Source organism: Cyprinodon variegatus, unplaced genomic scaffold (genome assembly GCF_000732505.1).
Source record: "Cyprinodon variegatus isolate N-32 unplaced genomic scaffold, C_variegatus-1.0 Scaffold68, whole genome shotgun sequence".
NCBI lineage: Eukaryota > Metazoa > Chordata > Actinopteri > Cyprinodontiformes > Cyprinodontidae > Cyprinodon > Cyprinodon variegatus.
The window spans coordinates 1,522,636-1,541,406 of NW_015150521.1; the positions used below are offsets into that span (position 1 = coordinate 1,522,636).

At 36.5% G+C, this 18,771-nt stretch overlaps 1 protein-coding gene across 1 annotated transcript in view; it reads right to left on the reverse strand.

Moving 5' to 3' along the window:
- The window catches only part of olfm2 (olfactomedin 2), a 52,420-nt gene extending 38,059 nt beyond the window's left edge, over positions 1–14,361 (reverse strand). Inside the window, exon 1 of the mRNA XM_015372120.1 lies at positions 13,922–14,361. Within this exon, the coding sequence (XP_015227606.1) occupies positions 13,922–13,978 (57 nt within the window). The 5' untranslated portion in view covers positions 13,979–14,361. The remainder of the gene's footprint in view (positions 1–13,921) is intronic.
- Positions 14,362–18,771: the final 4,410 nt, after the last annotated feature.

Consider the following 18,771-nt stretch of genomic DNA (forward strand, 5'->3'; position numbering starts at 1 on the left):
GTGACATTGCTTTCCATCGCTATTCGGCGATATTTGCCGAATTACTATTTCAAAGTAAATGTATAGATATTAAGGTGTGATTATTTATCCTATTTCATATAAAAAGGTCCCTTCTATTTACCTCTAACTAGCAATATCATTTAAATAAACACAACAGTGTTGTTGCAAATTGTGGCTGCCTTTTGGATGCACAAAATAAATCCTGTCCACTCTGTTTTCTTAAACAGTTCACACAACAAATCCTCATTTAAATAGGGGTTTTACACATAATTTAGCACCCCCAAAATTGGATCTTACTTTATCAAGATGTTGGTGTTGGGATATGGTCAGGACTTAGGACAGATGTAGGTATGGAAGCAAACAGAGATCTATAACCTACCAAGAAAAAAAATGTGCCTGACAAGTAAGAGGTGCTCTTTTCTAAAGGATGCCTCAATAACTCATTGCAAGCTTCTGCTCTTACTGGGATGAGTAGAAATTGAGACCTTAGGAGGAGGGGGCAGGTAGCCAAGAGCAATAAAGCTTACAGACAGAGAGCAATTCTGACTAGTTACTCATCACATTACATATATGTCGCTGAAACATGTCTGATGCCAAGGAATGTAACAGTGTTAGGATATTTATGCATAATAGAAGTAAATACTTCAACCCGTTCATCTTGTAAAGCAGCATTATTGTAAAAATATGTCATACTTAAGCATGCAAAGTCAACAAAGAAGTGTACATTCAAGTTGTCATAGTAGCAGGTTTTTCTAAGATCATGTCTTCTTGCTTTGTTTTCCCCCCTGCGACACACACCTCCTTCTGCTCTGACAAAGATGTCACTCAAGATCATTTCCCTCTCATGTCGCGTTTGTCAACACTAGTCCTTTATTCCTGCTGCTTCCAGCATCTCCGTCGGCCGAGAGACAGGATGCACATGCCATTGTTTTGTCACGTTCGTATTGATTAAGTGATGTAGAGCTAATTAACGACAATCTGCAAGGAGTGTTGCTGCCAGTGAGCGGAACAAAATCAGCGACAGAGTGATGGGCCTCTAATTATTATTCTCCTTTTGCTTTGGATAGGGCAGATAATTTCCCTGCAGGCACAGATGTGAAGCTCTTCCTTAGTATTTCTCCCCTTTTATCCCTTCCTGCAATCTCCAGTTTTCATTTCCACAAACTCTACACCACGTCTTCCTTCCTCTGTCTCTCTCCCACGCACTCCCGGATACGCTGTCATCTTCAGCCACTCCAATAACCACTAATTTGAACCCAGTTCATATCCTCGCACTTTATACTGTCACTGCCCACCTACACTGATCACCAGAGAGCGTTACATTCATAGCATCTCTCAGAACAGTGTGTAAACCATGCTGCAATGTGTTGTTAATGTGTGACTCAATAAATTTCTACTTATGTTTCCACATTTACATTCAAACTCTTATTATTCAAGCTTCATTTGATCCTGAGCATAGGGTAGAATTTACATTTTTAGCAATAAAATGATGTAATATTGCACACTTCATTTAGTTAATTTCCTATTCAAATTTGAAATAATGATGTTACCAACAGCTGCCTTTGAACTAAACACTATCATTACAAGATGTGATTTTCACTCCAGTACTCTGAATGTGAATTGTAGAAATGGAGGATTCCCAACAGGAAGAAATCTGGCAAAACAGTGTCATGAAAGCTGCAGTTCCTTCCAATAGAACGTCTTGTTATCCCCCTGTCCTACATGTAGTGTCTCTATCAAAGGACCTCTCTACCTTGCTCACCGTGGTGCTGCAGAGAGCTGCTCTGCCAGCCTGCTTGATATGCAGCAGTGTCTGATGGCTGCTGGGCTCTCACGCCTTCCTGACTGGAGCCTTTAAGCCTTGGCGGAGTCAGTGTGAGTCTCCCTCATCAATAGGCCTACTGAGTGGCTATGACAGTGCCACGTGGAAAACACCATTGATTGAATGGCTCCTCTTGCCTTCTGAATCCATTTTTACTGTGCTGCTTTGTTCTCTTTCTTTATTATGACAAAATCAAAGCCAGGAAAAGGGGGTTGATTTCAGCAAAGGAAGCAACAATACCAAACTTAGATAATGGGAAGTAGATTATTTTGTGGAAAAAATAAGATAAAGGACAGGGATGGACTCATATTGGTAGTGAAGTTGTCTTTAGTTTTGCATCATTAATATTATGAATCAGGGGTTGATACATTGTTGGCCAAAACTTTACATTCACTTCTCACTGGCACAGTTACAGAACAATTTCGGGCTTACAGTTAAACCATTCTTTTTCTAGGATAAAATTATGAAATATAAAATATTTTTCCTACACAAATATTGCATACCTAAGTTTTTAATTTATTGATTATGATTTCCTTAAAGAAAACCACCCACATGGGTTTAAAATTTCACATGTCACATTCACATGCCCAAATATGTGTTTATATCTACATTAATAAATGTGGTAAATGTTCCTAAGCCATTTTCCTGGCAACCACATTTATTTTGTTGACATCAACAACATAAGTCTGACTCATTCTTCTTTACAGAAAGGTAGAACTCTATTAATTTAGTTGGTCTACAGGCACATGATACCTTAAAGCACATTGATAATATCTGGGAACCATTGGAACACCAGATGGAACAGTTTTAAAGTAAAGGAATAACTTAAAAAGAAGGTCTACATTAGCCTTTTGGAATATCCCCAACTTCAGCCCTTTAAAAAACAAGCCCACGAGAAAAACAACCAAACCGTTTAAAGGAGGTCTCTATTTTGAATCAGATAGTAACTATCGGAGCAAATAGAAATAATTTAAACTCCCTTTAGACTTAACCCCCCATCCTCAAAGGATGTGACATAGTGTTTGGTAAGGCAAGGAAGACAGTGGATGCTCTCTGTCTGGTGTTAGCAAAATCATATCGCACCTCAACGTGTTTTATCTGATATAGGTGAAGAGAAGTGAAGAGCATTGTTCGTGCAGGAGCTTGCCCAGTGTGCTCAGTCTAACGAAAGCTTTTGTATTAGAGTAGGAAGAGGAGCTCTAGGCATAACAGGCATATTTATATTCCAATCTTCTACACAGAAACCCACATTGCCAGACTCATAAAAGATTCATCAAGCAGGGGAAAGCAAGGTCGTAGAGAAAACCGGTCCGGAGGTGCCTACCGCAATGCAAAAAAAAAAAAATCTCATTCATGCAAAAACTGTAAACTAGGTATGTCTTGTAGTTGAAGCAACTAGTATAAGATGGGTTGTTGATGTTTTATGACTGGTCACAGTCTGATGATCTAAAGATCAAGCATGTCTATGCATAAATTGCCTCCTGCCGTTGGCATGATATCTGTAATGGGCTCTGCTATGCTTGTTACAATCGATTCTATACATTGTTTAGGTCTTTGTGTGCAGTGGTACCAATTGCTGTTTGTGAACAACAGAGTACAAGAGACAAAGACAATGAATGTGTAAGAGAAAGTGTGTGTATGGATCTGTGTGTGCATGTTACGGGTGTTGTCAGAGAAATGTCACTCTTGCTTAGAGTCACAGACATAAACCTCTGGGAGTCCTGTACCCTGCAGCACACGCTCACAGAAGGAGATGGAGAAAGTCGGGTAGAGAATGCGATATACTGTATAGATGATATCTATCCCACCAGTCAAGCGGATTTTTTAGTATAGTCTTGACAACAAGCACACAAATAATGCCCTATGCAGTAAACAATTACTGAAATGTTAAAAGACATTAATTGTGTGCTTGGCATATTTTTCTTTTAACATATTAATGATGAAAAGTTATTTCTTTCTCCATGTGAAAGAATTATCATCACTCCCAAAGCAAAGTGGACAGCTGGTTTCTGCTTAGCTGCCATGTTAACAATGCTTGTACAAATGAGAAATCTCCAACAGTCATGTTGTGTGCTCAGTCCCAAAGGACCTAAAAGACCTTTCTAATGGTGATTACCAGCTGTTCTGGAGCCCGTCAGCTCTCTTCATAGGAACGCCAACAGTCATTTTAGGACAGTAGGCTGCTGGCTTTTGGTCAAGACAGAAAACAGCAAGAGAGGTCATTTGGAGACCACACAAGCCTGCAGCGTGAATATTAGCCATTGTGAAGCTTAGAATGAGTAAGTATTCTTTTAAATGATGAGCTAACACAATTACCAGATTCTGTGTGATTCTGAAAATTAGAATTCCCAAACAATATCTACAACTACATGAAAAGTATTCAATGTCTTTACAAAAAAACACATCTGTCAGTCCATCTGTATGTAAACAACAAGGATGGTTTATAAAGAGCCTTATTTCTCATTGATGATTTAGATTTTAAAAATGAGTTTATTGCAACTGTGCCCATTTGAGAACCTGGGAACTGACCCTGATAAAACAGTGATGTAGCAAACATTTTCCTGCTTTAGTCCGCTATTTGTCTCACCATCTCTCTAGATGAAAAAAAATCTGAGAAAGTTATGTTCATCCACTACCCTCACTGGTCTCTTGAATTCTACAAAACGTGTATCAATTCTTCAAGGAAAGGTTATTGTCCTTATTTTTCACTGTCCTTGTGTGTTTTCCTTCGATTCAGAAATGTAACTGTAAAGAGGTACAATGTTCAAGCAGGAACCGTTATCTCTATTTGTAACACACCTATCCACAACACCTTCAACATGTGGCATTAATCTACAGTTAGTCATTGGTTAACTAATTTTGGCAAAAATGGGTTCTGGAGCATTTTAAACCTACTGCAGATATGTAGTGCTGCTTCCTTCACATGCACTGAAAATTCAAACCATCAAACACACCTCCCATTAACCTATGGGATAACCCTACTTTTGGCTATTAAGAAGTCTATGATGTGGTGAGATCATGAAAACACTTGTATTTCTTCTAATCTATTATAATTGTTCATTCCTCTATTATTATTATTTTTAGTTTTAGATTAGTCTGTTTATTTTCCCTTAGTGTTTTTCCTGATTTAATTTTGGGTAAATTACTTTAATGAGAAGTTAGAAGCAATTCATTATAATACAAGATAAATAGATGATAATTGCCACATTCCAAGTCAGCAGAAAAGGTCATGTGAATGACAGCTTAATATCTTACTATAAAATCCAGTTTTGGTAAACAAATACATTAAAAGGGGGGGAATTGTTAATGTTGCTAAATTTTCAACATCCTGAAAGCTATATATATATAGCTTATATATATATATATATATTCAAGAAGTTTGAGAGGAGGTCAAATTGAATTGATGTACAAGGAAAAGTTGAGGTACAGTGCCCCCCAGCCACCAAGCAGCTCATTCTACGCGATCTTAAGAGGGGAAATATAGTCTCATTGGTGGGTTCATCTGATTGGGATGTGGCGATAAATCATCTAAATGGAAGTGACCATGATGCACTCTAATCAGAAGAGTGGCTCTAGTCTGCACCATCACTGTCACCTGCTAGTCACACCAAACTGAAAACTCACCCAAATCTTTGAAATTAGTTATCAAAAAGTATTTTTTTTTATTTTTATAAAAAAAAAATAAAAGAACTGCTTGCAAGTATACACAATCAATCTTTGATCATTCCTGTTGATCACTTGTTTCTCAATTATATTGTCTTAAAGTAAATTAAATAAAAACAATGTTCTCTTTTAGTTCTGAGATCACAGATATGGGTCCATAATGTGTGACTCCCTCATGTTTAAAGGGTTATTTGTTCCTAAAAACACGCACAAATATACAAGCACTTCTCAAGATGCAGTGGCGGGCAACATGAAAGCACATCAAACATTAAAGAGGAGGGAGTGAACACTGAACAGCACAAAGGCTCAGTAGCTCTCCATGCTGCAGCCTCTTTCTTAAGCAGCTGCTGTTCTATAAAACAAATCTTCACTACAGTGGCTCACTCACACAACGGGGTGTCATTATTGTGCTTTCGACAAGCTCCGCTCCAATCTGCCATGACACTAGCACATACTATTCAATCTTTCCAAGCAGCAGAGAATCAACTATAATGCAACCACCTTATCAGTGGCTGATTGTGAAATGGCACCTTTGTATATTGATGGGACTGCATGAAGGTGGATGGAGGCATTGTGTCTCATCTCCCCCTGTCTCATCACTTACTCGCCCTCAAAGCGTCTGGTGATATTTACTGAATAAGACATAACAAAATAAAGAGTTTTTGTGCATGTAGGTGAAATTAGATTTACCAGATCAGGATACAAGGGATTTCTACTTGTATTACATATGATTGCTCAATATCTATTAATTATGGCTCTAGATTAAAGAAAATGTTGATCTTAATCATGGAAAAGAAAAAGTGAACTTCACTCAGAATCTAAAATGCTCCTTTGCAAAGATCTAAGGATCATTCAATGCAGCTGTTTGCATAGAATTTGTGTTTATAATTTACAGAAGTGCTGTCACTGCACAGCATGGCAAGGTGATCTTAAGAGATGTGTGTTCAAGGATCTCACAGACAGATTTACAGCTATGCTCATGCAGCTTTTCATTTGTCTAATTCTTTGAGTAGAGGTTAGTGTGCTGATTGGCGGACCCCACTGCTTTCAGTCTCCTGCCTTAAGGACATTCCTCTTGGTAAACATAGATTCAAATCATCAAACTATTAACTCTCATTCTTTAGCATCCATACAGGATTTTAACCATTTGGCTCAATAACAATCACAGCAGAGGGACAATTTTTTTCCAGTTAGACAAAAATGTATCAGAAGCGGTTCAATCCGCTCATATACGAGGTAAGATACAGTAACTATTTAAATCATGCTGCTTTGCTCCCATTTTGCAATAGGAGAAGACATTTCTTGGCCAAAGGGTCGCAGCAGTGACAAGTTTAAAGCTGGACATTAGCCTTTCCAGCTGTTATTCCTGCTTGGCCCTAATGTCTTCCCCAATCTAATTTTTGAATGTGTAGCTTTACATCACTTAACAAGTTAGGGGAGCACATATATACTGTTGCCCATGAAGTTGAAGCTAATTTTGTTTCTCTTTCCTATTGAGATGATCATGAAGGTGTGATTTAATCTTAAAGGATTGATTGCCAGTTCTCGATACCTTATAGATAAGATCTTCCAAACACCTCACAGAGAGAAATCATGGCACAGATCAAACGTTTGTAAAAACAGCCAGTGAGCCAAAGTACTTGGACAACAGTAGGTGCAGAAACATCCTTTGCAAATGAAAATGTATTCACTTATTTTCCAAACTTGTGTTTGGTGGTTTTTAAAGGCTAGAGCTTATTCCACCTGACATTTGGCACCTTATACAGGTCCAGTTTTCAGAATCAAATAAGAGAAATTATCACACATGTTAACCACAAACCAAAAACTAAACCTGCCCAGAGAGCAGCTAAACTTTATTCAGGGTGAATCTGCAACCCTCAGATTGAATCAAGAGGCTTTCTTCATTAAGGCAGCTGTGCTAGCCTCTAGAATCCTATATTCTGTAATTGGTTGTGTACAATTTATAGTAGTGTAGCAGAGTGTAAACATAAGCTCCTTCATGTTAATGTGCTAAATGTTTTTTAACAACAACATGATTTACAAGTTCCTGTTTTTGTGATCGTATAGCAGCTATAAAGTTATCCTTGCTGGCCAAGTTTCTGCTGCAAACAGATTTTTTTTTTTTTTACTGTACAAGATTACACATCCTCTCTGAAGTATGGTTTATCACAATCCCTGATACAGAGCATGGTCATGTAAAGTGTAGAAAGGTTTTCTGTCAAACAATTAGATTTGTTCTTCTTGCAGTTCTATCATCTTCAACCAAATAAATGTTAGGAGAATTTGAGGTCAAACCAAATAAGAGCTTCAGTCATCATTTCAGGGCTGCACTGGGACAGCAGCTAAAGAAGAGCATAAATCTTTCAGGTGCATAGAGAAATGTTAACTGAAAGGCCTTTTTTGAAATCGTGCAACTGAAAAAGAACAAATAATCAATATTTGTAAATGTCTATCTTTGTCTATCAGACAGACTCCACCATAGCCAATATTGCTGTGAGAATGTCTCTCCTGCATGTTTTTGAATGATTGATAAGCTACATTAAACTAGTTTTAAAGTACTAAAAAAAGTCTCATGAAAAATATCTCTTCCATGTTTATAGAAATATTTATCTGATGAAGGAGATCAGATAAATATATGATATAGTTTCCTAATCAGGAAACTATATCATATATTATATAGCAGGAATTCTGAGATTTTCTATGTTAACTAACATACTAACATATGTTAGGTTCACATTTATCAGCAATCACACTGAGGTCTAATTCTAAACGATATACTGAGTAAAAAAAGTGTAGGTACAAAACAAAAGTATGAAGGTAATTCCACTTCCTTTTTCTTTAAATTTATTTATTTTTTCTTCCTTCCATTTCTAAGGGGGAAAGTTTTCAACTATGCAACGGACATTCAAATATCATCATAAGCTTCTTTGTAAAATAAAGAAAGGACTGTAAGGCAAATTTTAAGTTATGGCTAATATCTGAAACTGCAAGGAAAAAATGGTCAAAAGAAAATCAAAGAGGAATTCATAGTTTTCTGACCATATAATTTGCCAGGTCCAATATACCTCCTCCAAAAATATGTTGTCGTCACCTCTTAGTCTGTTGTTTGACTTTGTCTGCTGTGGTTTTAAAACAGATGTGGTTTCAGCCTTTAGGCCATTCTCTAGCAAGGAGGTGTCAGCACTGTTATCTGTCTTAGGTCATTGGATCAATCCAAAACCAAATTGGATTGAAAGCCACTGAGTAATGTTGAGCGCGTCATATATATATATATATATATATATATATATATATATATATATATATATATATATATATATATATATATATAAGATATACATAGATATAGATAGATAGATTATCTATATTTTTTTATTTGGACAGATGATCAGACTTACTTCAAATGGATTGAGTTCTTTCAACCTAGATAAAGACTTAGCAGAATGTCCTGCTATGTCACATTTCATATTTTTTACCACCTTGCCTAATTTCAGTGAGAGAAGATATGCTAACAATCTGTTGATTGGCTAAAGTTGTTGAGAATCCAAGGTTCCAAGCATGTTTTATTCTGTGCTCATTCTGTTTCGGTTAAAAAACTCAGTCAATACCAGATTCTAGTAGCTCAGGGATAGAGCTAAGAAATGGCTTCTTCTCAGCGTTACGTTTGTCAAATGCAAGAGGATCAAAATAGAAGCAAACTGAGTTTGAACATGGGTCAAGGTTTTGAGTGTTGGTGCTGACTAAAGGAAGCAAAGGGGCTTGGAAGCTAAGTAGGGGTGGCTGCTTTACTTCTTGGTAGGTCAGTTAAATGTTGGTTAATGCTAACTAAATGCTAGCATTGCACACCACTTACTGTCCAAAGGGAGTTAAACTTGTAGCTGTAACTATTATTTTAGGGGGGGGGAGTCCTTTAAAAGTGTTTCTGGAATTCTAAATAATTTTTATATCAGAAAGATATTTTTATCTATGCTGAACTTATAAGGTCAAATAATACAGAGGGGCATATATTTAATACCTATATAAAGAGTAAAGCTTTTTAAATTTGACTGGGAGGTCAGACCTGATGTGTTCGGTGCAGCGTCATACATATGGCATTATAGAGAATCTTGTAGATATATAAATTCGATGGTAAGTGCTTGTCCAATCTCCTCAAATGTCTTTTTTTTACTCCTGTAAAGTCCTAGCTTGAAAAAAAGGAGATAAACAGTCTACATCTTTAAGATAATTCTGCTCCAACCTCTTGCAACCTTGTTATAGATATTGCTAACTGGATGTAACAGGCTGAATACAACATGCAAGAGATGAATGTATAAACTTCACACCAACTTTAGAGCAACTTTAGCAATTCCCCAAGGGAGCTGTTACTTGATAACAGAAACCACACAGGGTATACAAAAGCAAAAAAAAACACAAAACAAAACAAAGAAAACAAAGCCGAGTTTGGAGTATGAGTACAAGAGCATGGATCGACATACGGTACTTTCACAACAAACAGTTTGATATTTAAGGAGAAGGAATCTTCTATTTTCATTGTTATGTGTAACAATGCACTTATTTTTAAAGGACTCCCATTCTTTTATAAGATCCCCAAAAATGTGCGTGATAGATAAAAAGCCATGCTTGCATAATTTGATGTACATAAACCAGATTTAATACCAAGGTTAAAAAGGTATGATTTGCATCTGTGGCACCAACAACCCATGGGTTTTATGGTTACTTAACAAACATATGCAGTGAAAGAATAAGTGCCTCATTAAAGCCCTCTACATATTTCATGGTGGTCTTTGCTGAAACTGTGGCTTATAAATACATGCAGCTATCCCAGCTACTCACATAGGCTGATGTACAAGAATTCATCAATACTTTATGTTTGCATGCAGTCTTAGAAAGATGGATGGTGTCATATTTTCTTTCAGATCTTTTAATATTTAATGAGAACATTTAAAACAAATTGTCCCCCAAGGCCAGTTACTGAAAGGATTCACAAAAGCAGGGGTGAAGATACTGTCCAGTAGTAAATCATCAGCCACATCATCAGTAATAAATTCACAAGTGTTCACTTTTTACTGGAGTAAATCCATGGTCCTAAATTTGTTTTAGAGAACTTGAGGATTTAAATCTAACAGATATTAGGCTGGGTGCATGTCATATATTTTTTCCTTTCTATTTACAATAAACTCTGTTCTTCTTGTATATAGGCTATACATTAGAGCCCCTTCTGTTCAGTAAACAACCGCCTCGCACACCTTTTAAAGGTCAGCAGCAATGTTTACTCATGTTGCAGGCATGACATCTGAAACAACATATATGCAGAGACATATTGCCTTTGTTATTTATACATGTTTAACATGAATTCATTTCTATTTCAGTTTGCATATTATCAGATATAAACAAATCCTTTTTCATTAATCGGTGTGTAGTGATTTCCAAGATTTTGGTGATAACAGCAAATGTGTTTTTTCCATCATGTTCTAATTTTATTTTTTGTATTGAAAAATTCTGTTTTCAATTTCATTGATTCTTTGTGTTCTGGTTCAAACTACAAGCATTGTTCCCTTGTTTTTCAAGTTCCTTCCCTGGTATTTTATTAAATATATTCTCCCCTAAAATGAGCATTCTGTCATTCCCCCTGTTCTCATAGATTTAAAATCATACAGTCAACTCGTGCTTACACAGTGGGATTTATTTTTTTATGCAGGATTGCTTTCGGATCATTGAGTCGATGCAATCAACTGGTTTTCTTTAGACAGAAAACTCTGAATCAGTTTGACTGTATAATCTAGTTGAATTGTCTCTGTAAAGTTCCTTGGGGTGACATGTGTTGTGAATTGGCGCTAGATAAATAAACTTAATTGAATTGATTTAATAAAATCCCAATGTTACAATTATTGGTCATTCTTACAATCCATAATATCACATTTCCAGGTTTGTAATTCTTTTTAAAAGTTGATTAGATTTTCTAAGAAGTTTAAGTCAATCATAGACCTTCTGTTTTCCTGGGGCATACACAGGGTTTCTCACACCTGATTTCACAAGGAGGCCCCTTTAATTCTTCCCTCTGGCAACTAGGCAGATCAGGAGCATTATTCATCATGCACGTTGAACTGGTAGAGACATAAAAAAAGTAATGTCATGCTTTCTTTGCCTGACATAACCTCGGTGCAATGTTTCAACATCTACCAGTCTTTGAGAAAACCAGTCAGAGGAAAGGTGACCTGACCCATTACTTTCAGCTGTGAGATATTTGTTGAGTTTCTGATACTGTAAGTACAGTCATTTTACAGCACTCCAGTGGGGTAGTGATCCGTTTCTTGATCTGTCTGAGCAATCTTTATAAATTATCAGCCAGTACTCGGTAGATTTACATTCACGTTGCAAAGAGAACATGAAAACTCCATGTTGAACGATCCAAGGCAGGGAATCAAAGCCAGGAAATGTTGTTGCAAGGCAACAGTGCTACAAATAGCCTCACAGTGCATCATATTTTCGATATCCTTACGTCCAAGTTTGATTAAAAAGACAAAGACTTAATCAGCTCTTTTTCTTTTCTTTTTTTGATGACAGTCTGTAAAAGTATTTTATGCTGACTTTAGGTTTGGGGGAAGGATCTGTGATGTTGTGGGCTTTCATAGACTGTCCACAACAGAGTATTTACTGTAATGAAGATTTTTAAATAAAAGTTTGATTGACTTAACCAGCAAATGAAATTGAGGCATCAAAGTCAATAAATGGTTCATGACATACAAAATCAATCTACTTTTTACTTTTTTCGCAGTCCTTTAGATCATAAAGAAAATGTATGATATAATCTAAAGAGGAGATAACCTAAGAAATGGCTCAGGGTGTAGACAGCATATTCCATCTCTCTATATCTTACAGAAGAGGGAAATTTTCCAAGAGAATAAATAACATTTCCTGTTTGCAGTGGAAGCTTAAAAATCATTAACATCAGAGGTGCATTTTTAGTGCCAAAATGTATGATGCTAATAGCAATTATTCTTTTACATGGGATTTTCCATCTGAATTTTAAGCCTGAGTTTTTCAAATTGTTATGATTATTTACCTGAAATATAAAACTGAATTTATTGTATGGTTGTTGATGCATATTTACCAAGGGTTCCATTAAATCTCTTCATGTCTGTGTGTAATCACTAGTGTGTGAAAAGTCTACCAGGCTCATTAGCTGTGACAAATTGCTTTGTTCAGGGGCTCCAGAGGAACATCCCAAAAGAAAAATAAATAATATATCTTGATAAGATTGTATTGCCCCTTTGGGACCTCTCTATATCTCCTTGACGTTTGTTTTTATATTACTGTTTCAAAGTGGAATGTTATATTACAGAGTGCTGCCTTTTAAAAATGTATGTGGTGTTGCAGAATTTTTAAAAGCCCAGCGGTCTGTGGGCTTTACAACAGATACTGACACTCCTAAGAGGAGGCGCTGTCTATGGTGCTACATTTACATCTCATGCTGCTTTTTAACCAACAAGCGCGACCTGGTGCTGTCCATGGTGCTGTATGAAATACAGCAGGAATTCTAAAGAACTGAATTAATATTTTCCGGAAAGTGTTAAGCAACAGACACATTGCCGAGTTTTTGTCACACCTTTTAATCCGTCATTAGTTATGCTCAACAGTGGGAGATTGCTGACCAGCTGAACTCTTTGCAGATTCAAATATTCCTGCCCTGACTGAAAGCTTTTCTGGGTCAAATGATTTACCGTCCTTCACATCAATTTACAACTGTCACATCAAAGCTCGTCAGTTTTCACCAAACGGACACGGCTTTTCCTAGAGTGTCATGCACAGTAACACGCCACGCCACCCATGCAGAGACACATCACACTTCACCCGGACCCGCTGCCGTTTTATTGGCGCTGGTCTGCCACTCCACGCTAATTACTCACGGTTTCTATTCACAGCTATAAATCCCACATGGTTGCCAGCTTCTTTTATCAGTTAGCAAAGGCAGTTTTAGTGATTCCCATTAATGCCTCATGGACCACTCTGTGTGAGGTTCAGTGGGTAAATAGAACAATCTTAACTACATGGTCGCCAAATCCCCGAAACATATTTTTATTAATTCTATACAGCATAGTAAAAGTTATTTTGCATTTCACTAAATTAGGTGTTTTAAGTATACATTCAAACTACATTATTATCCATTAGATTGATTAATGGTTCGTTTTGTTTGGTTATTTAAACTTTCTGCTTTTCTTCTCCGTAAACAGAGATGACAATAGAACAATAGCAAAGGATCTATTTGATAATGCAGCAAGACATACGAAGCCGAATTACTATATTTTTAATATATCATCACTCCTCATATAAAGACTTTGCTTGCATTTAAGATTTTTTTCTTTAATGAGAACACAAATTAAGAACACTCGAGTAACTTTTACGCGGTGCCTTTTCAACGCATTCAGGCGTCCTTACCTCACTGGGCATGTCAGCTAACATCACAAGTAGAAACATGGCACTGAAGAGATGCATTGTTGGAGGAATGATAGCGTCCCAACGCGCAGTACTTCCAGCAGCTCTCCCCGTCTGTCTTACTGGGGCCGTTTTTTCAGACCCAAAGGGATTCCTTCAAAGCTGTGTCGGCTGTGCACCACTAGCCTCATCACCAGAACGCCGAGGAAGCCCTCAGTGGCTTGGTTAAGCGATCAGCCGCTGGTCTTCTGTGGAGCATAGACTCTTGTGAGGTGGTGAAATGTAAAAAGAAAAAAAAAAAGCAGCTACAATCTCTCAGAGTGGGAGAGAAACTCGTTAAAATGATGTAATATGAGCAGATACAGCCGTCCCCTCCAACCCGCAGAATAACTGCGACTGAGAAAGGAAAAGAGAAAAGGAGAGGAGAGGAGGGGAGAGTCGCAGAGGTTGGAAGGTGACTGCTGTGCTTTCAAGGTGTGGACGCTAGGAGCAGCACATCTATGTGCCAGGAGCCAATTCAAACAAGTCCTGGTCTATAATGCAGTCCAGCCGAGTAGTGCATGCGCGCAATGAGATGAACAGAGAGTTTGACAAAAAAAAAAAGAGACAATGATAGATAGATAGATAGATAGATAGATAGATAGATAGATAGATAGATAGATAGATAGATAGATAGATAGATAGATAGATAGATAACATACACTTCTAAAAGAGGAATAGTATAAAGTCAACATAGTGACTGCCTCTCTCAAATACCAAGAGTTAGAATATGCCAAAAGAAATATATGGAGCCTAAAAGAGCTACAGATTACTACCCTTGTATTGATTTATCAGTTTCATGATTTTTTTCAAGGTTATGCCTGCACCTTTTGCAGAATGTCAAAAGTGGACAGCCTCTCCGCTCCATTTTTGTTGTCACACCTAGAAGAATCCTCTTTGGAATAAAATGCACAACATGTCACCTGTATTTCTCTTGGCTGACCAGAGTCAACAAAGCTGAACCAACAAAAGTCAGACACACATATATATATATATTTAAAAACCTGCTCAGAGGTGTCAGCCGCGGGTGTTTTTCAGCTGGATATGCCAAGAGTTACAGAGCTAAAAACTTGTTTGAAGTGTTTACCATCCCTGCTTGTTGGTTACCTTAAACATGCTCTATTATTCTTATAACAACAGTGGCTTTCTTTAATGGAGGAGAATTTCTCCCTTGATTAATAATGAGATAAATTAATGGCTCAACAAAACACTGCATGGACAAAAATTTGCTAGAAATCTAACACCAGTATTTGTCCTTCTCATTTTCTCAGCTAGAAAACAAATTATGTGGAGGTGAAGAGAGGCTAAACAAGGAAGTAGTTATCTATGAAAAAGTATGTAAAAGCAAAATAAATCATTAGTTGTTTTTCTAGTTGTTAGATTCTAATTATTTAGGTAGCATTTTTTTATGTTGCAATCTAAATGTTGCTTTTGCTCATTCATACAGTTACCAAGAGGACACTAGAGAAAAAACCCACAACTGCCAGGAGGAGTACAATTGTTGATGAGTCACTGCAGGCGGCTAGAGTGCAACTGTATTCAACAGTAAAGATTTACTATAATGCTCCTCTTTTGTCCTTGTATTTCAGAGTTCCTTATCTTATATAATTGACAGATTTTCTCTTACTGTACTTCTAATTCTAGTATTTTCTATATATTCATAAGTTTGATCCTTTTTAATGTTAGATTCGATCAATTCTTTCATGTGTCTATAATGGTCAAATGCTTGCCTCTCTCCTCTTAAACCTTGTTAAGCATTGTCTGTTACACACCCTTTTTATCTTTCATCCACTCTTGATGACTATTCAGATGAATGTTGAAAAAAGAAAGCATTTAGGATGCTGGAGGAATGCTTCTGTCACAAATGCAAACAAAGCTTGACCCATTTGTCAGTGGAGGAGCAATTTTCTGTTTTCATCGCTATAACTGAAGCAGACAAGGCCTAGAGAATGGAGAAAATAGACCCTCACGGCTAATGTGTTTTTTTCAAGGCATTCTCTCTACTTCTGTCACCTCAAACTGGTTAGCAATAAAATATATTGAAGTATATGAAATTAGCTATCCACAACTTTCTTTTATGTTTTCATCTTTTTCCTTTTTTTTTTTACGTATTTACCTTTTAATAACTATCTAAAGACATTTTATTGATGTCAGGTTCTCTAACATCATTGTGTCATTGGGACTTCATCTGACAACTGCTTTCTGCTCTGTTCTTTTGTATGCGTGACTAAATTATTTTGCTGACTTCCACATCATTTGTGGAAAAATCTACCTAAAAAAAACATGTGGTGGACACAATTTTATCCATCATAGCTTTCCTGTTGTCATAAAAATGTCACATTTTCAGGATTCGACTTGAAGTGAGCATACTGAAAAAAAATGGTTCGAAGAAAACCTTTTTCGGGAGATTCTGAAAGCGGAACTCTTTTGAGTTATCTTGCTAAGACTAAATCATCAGGTACATTTGTAAAATTTAGAACTAGACTTCAAATACAGACAGACATAAACAACCTAATCAGATTTTATGAAGTCAGAGAACATGAGTTGTTATGTCTAGTGAACAAATACTGCTAATGGTATGGCTGATATTGATCTTAGTAATACAACCATAGCTGTCAGTGTTGCAGAGTTATTACACAATAGAAGCAAATGACCATATGCTTCCAAGGAACAACCACATTGCTGAGTCTATATTACTTTGCTTGAAAAGTATGCAGCTTCTTGAGCTTGCAGTCTTTGGTTTCCCATGTGAAAACTTTGTGTTGTTGCATGAACAATCCCTCCAAAGTTTGACCTTGTCCTGTCTTAATATTGTTTTTTTTTTTTTTGTAATTAGAAAAATTAAACCTCATCTTCCATGCATCATGATCTCTTCCAAACTGTTTTTGTCATATAAAGTTTATACAAAACCACCTGCAGCAACGTTAGACTGTGTGCTAGAAAAAAATGGTAAATCATTACCATGCTTTGGTGAGCTATAGTCACCCTGTGCAAAATGGGTGGGAAGTGTATTTTTCTGAAAATGTGAAAGTTGTGGATCGATTTCAGCTTCCTCCGGTTACAAGGCTTAACTCCAAATTGCTTATCGAACTGTATTGATCGTATCAGTGTTATGGCGAGCGTGACTGGGTGAATGATGCAGTAGCATAAAGAGATTTGAGTTGATGGTTTAACTAGAACAGCTTAATAGGAATTCAATCCATACACCATTTAAGATTATCCACTATTCAATCTGACAGATATATGATCAATCTCTTTAAGCTTTGATTCTGAATATTTATCTTGTGAGTAATTATCAGTGTGATGCTATTTATCCTGTTTAAAGAAATATCGAAATTCATTCAATGTGCAAAGAAAATCTTTGCAAACAGAGTTTTAGTTGAAAATTTATTTTTATTTTTGTATTCATTTTTTATCCACATCTTTGATTTGTCGATTTCAGCTATGTAGGGCTCTGATTGTCTAACATTTAATTCCAGGTTGGAAAATTTTGACAGGGTTGATCTTCCCCCAATATGGGTTACTTTCATAAGGGTTTTATTTTTGAGTTTGAACTCTGAATTCAGAGGGAAGATTAAAAAACACAACAACAACAAAAAACAGAAAAAATAACAAAGAACGATGATTTTCATCAGCTTAAGGATGTGGCCAGTCTTTGGAGTTGTGATTGTGATTTTTTTCAACACAATGCACTACTCAAATTTTATTTTTGAGTGACATTATGCTAAACTTAATCTTTTTCTCCTTGCAAGGCATGCTTTAAGCTTTCACTAACCTGATTCCTGAGTGCACACTTCAAGTTCCGAACATAAGTGAAAGAAATTCAGACATACAGACCATGAAGAAAGAGAGACAATCACAGCTTTCACATTTGAAATGGACCTCTATAGACCCATAGAAGCCATGTTGTCTACTGTGTTGAAATGAAAAAGCTGAAGGAACAATAATAAGGATGCTGCATACAGTATGTATACAGTCTGCTTTACTGTCATGGTACTTTGTTCTCAATAAAAACCAAACAGGCTCCTTCCTCAGGTGTATTGAGCAAATTCTTTATTTCTACTTATCCATCCAGATCTCTTACCTCAGGTTAAAGGAGGCAATCTAAAAATGATCAAAACTATTCTTTATTTGAGGCCTGTGGGTTGAACATGTACTTGACGATTTCAAGTTATTAATAATCAGCTTAAAAACAACACAAAAAGACCTCCAAAAGCATCTAATTCTTAGTTCATGCAGTCTGTAATTTACAAGTCGTTGCTTTTCATTTATTTTCTTCTGATTAGCAGCCATTTAGGCTTACTTAGCATTAGAGTATTTTTCGTTTGGTACACATTAGGGCATTCATAATAGATGTGATATCTGTTTCAAGAATCTTGAGTAAACAGAGTTTCTATTTCTATCCTTTCTCTCTTTTATATGCATGTCAAGGCCCTGTAGAGAGGTATAATTTAATTCTAACAATCATAAGCTAATTAAACTGGTTTGATTTTGATAAGAAATAAGACTAATTGCTTCCTAACACTAACCCAGGTCATTACAAGGACATTAACAAAATAGACAACAGCACAGAGATTCCAACCCAAAAAAAAAAAAGGAGATATCAAAAGCACAAATAAGTTTTGTGAAAACATTACAGCAGATAGCACCCTAATTGTGAACACAGCTTTTTAATTTTCGACCAGTTTATACAACACGAAACACAGCGAAAGAGTCTTTACACAGACCAAAAGGAAACCACAGCTTATTATTTATAACAATGGGAGATTGCTTTCTTTAGCTCTATTCTAAACTTTCGAATTTAATGTTGAGAC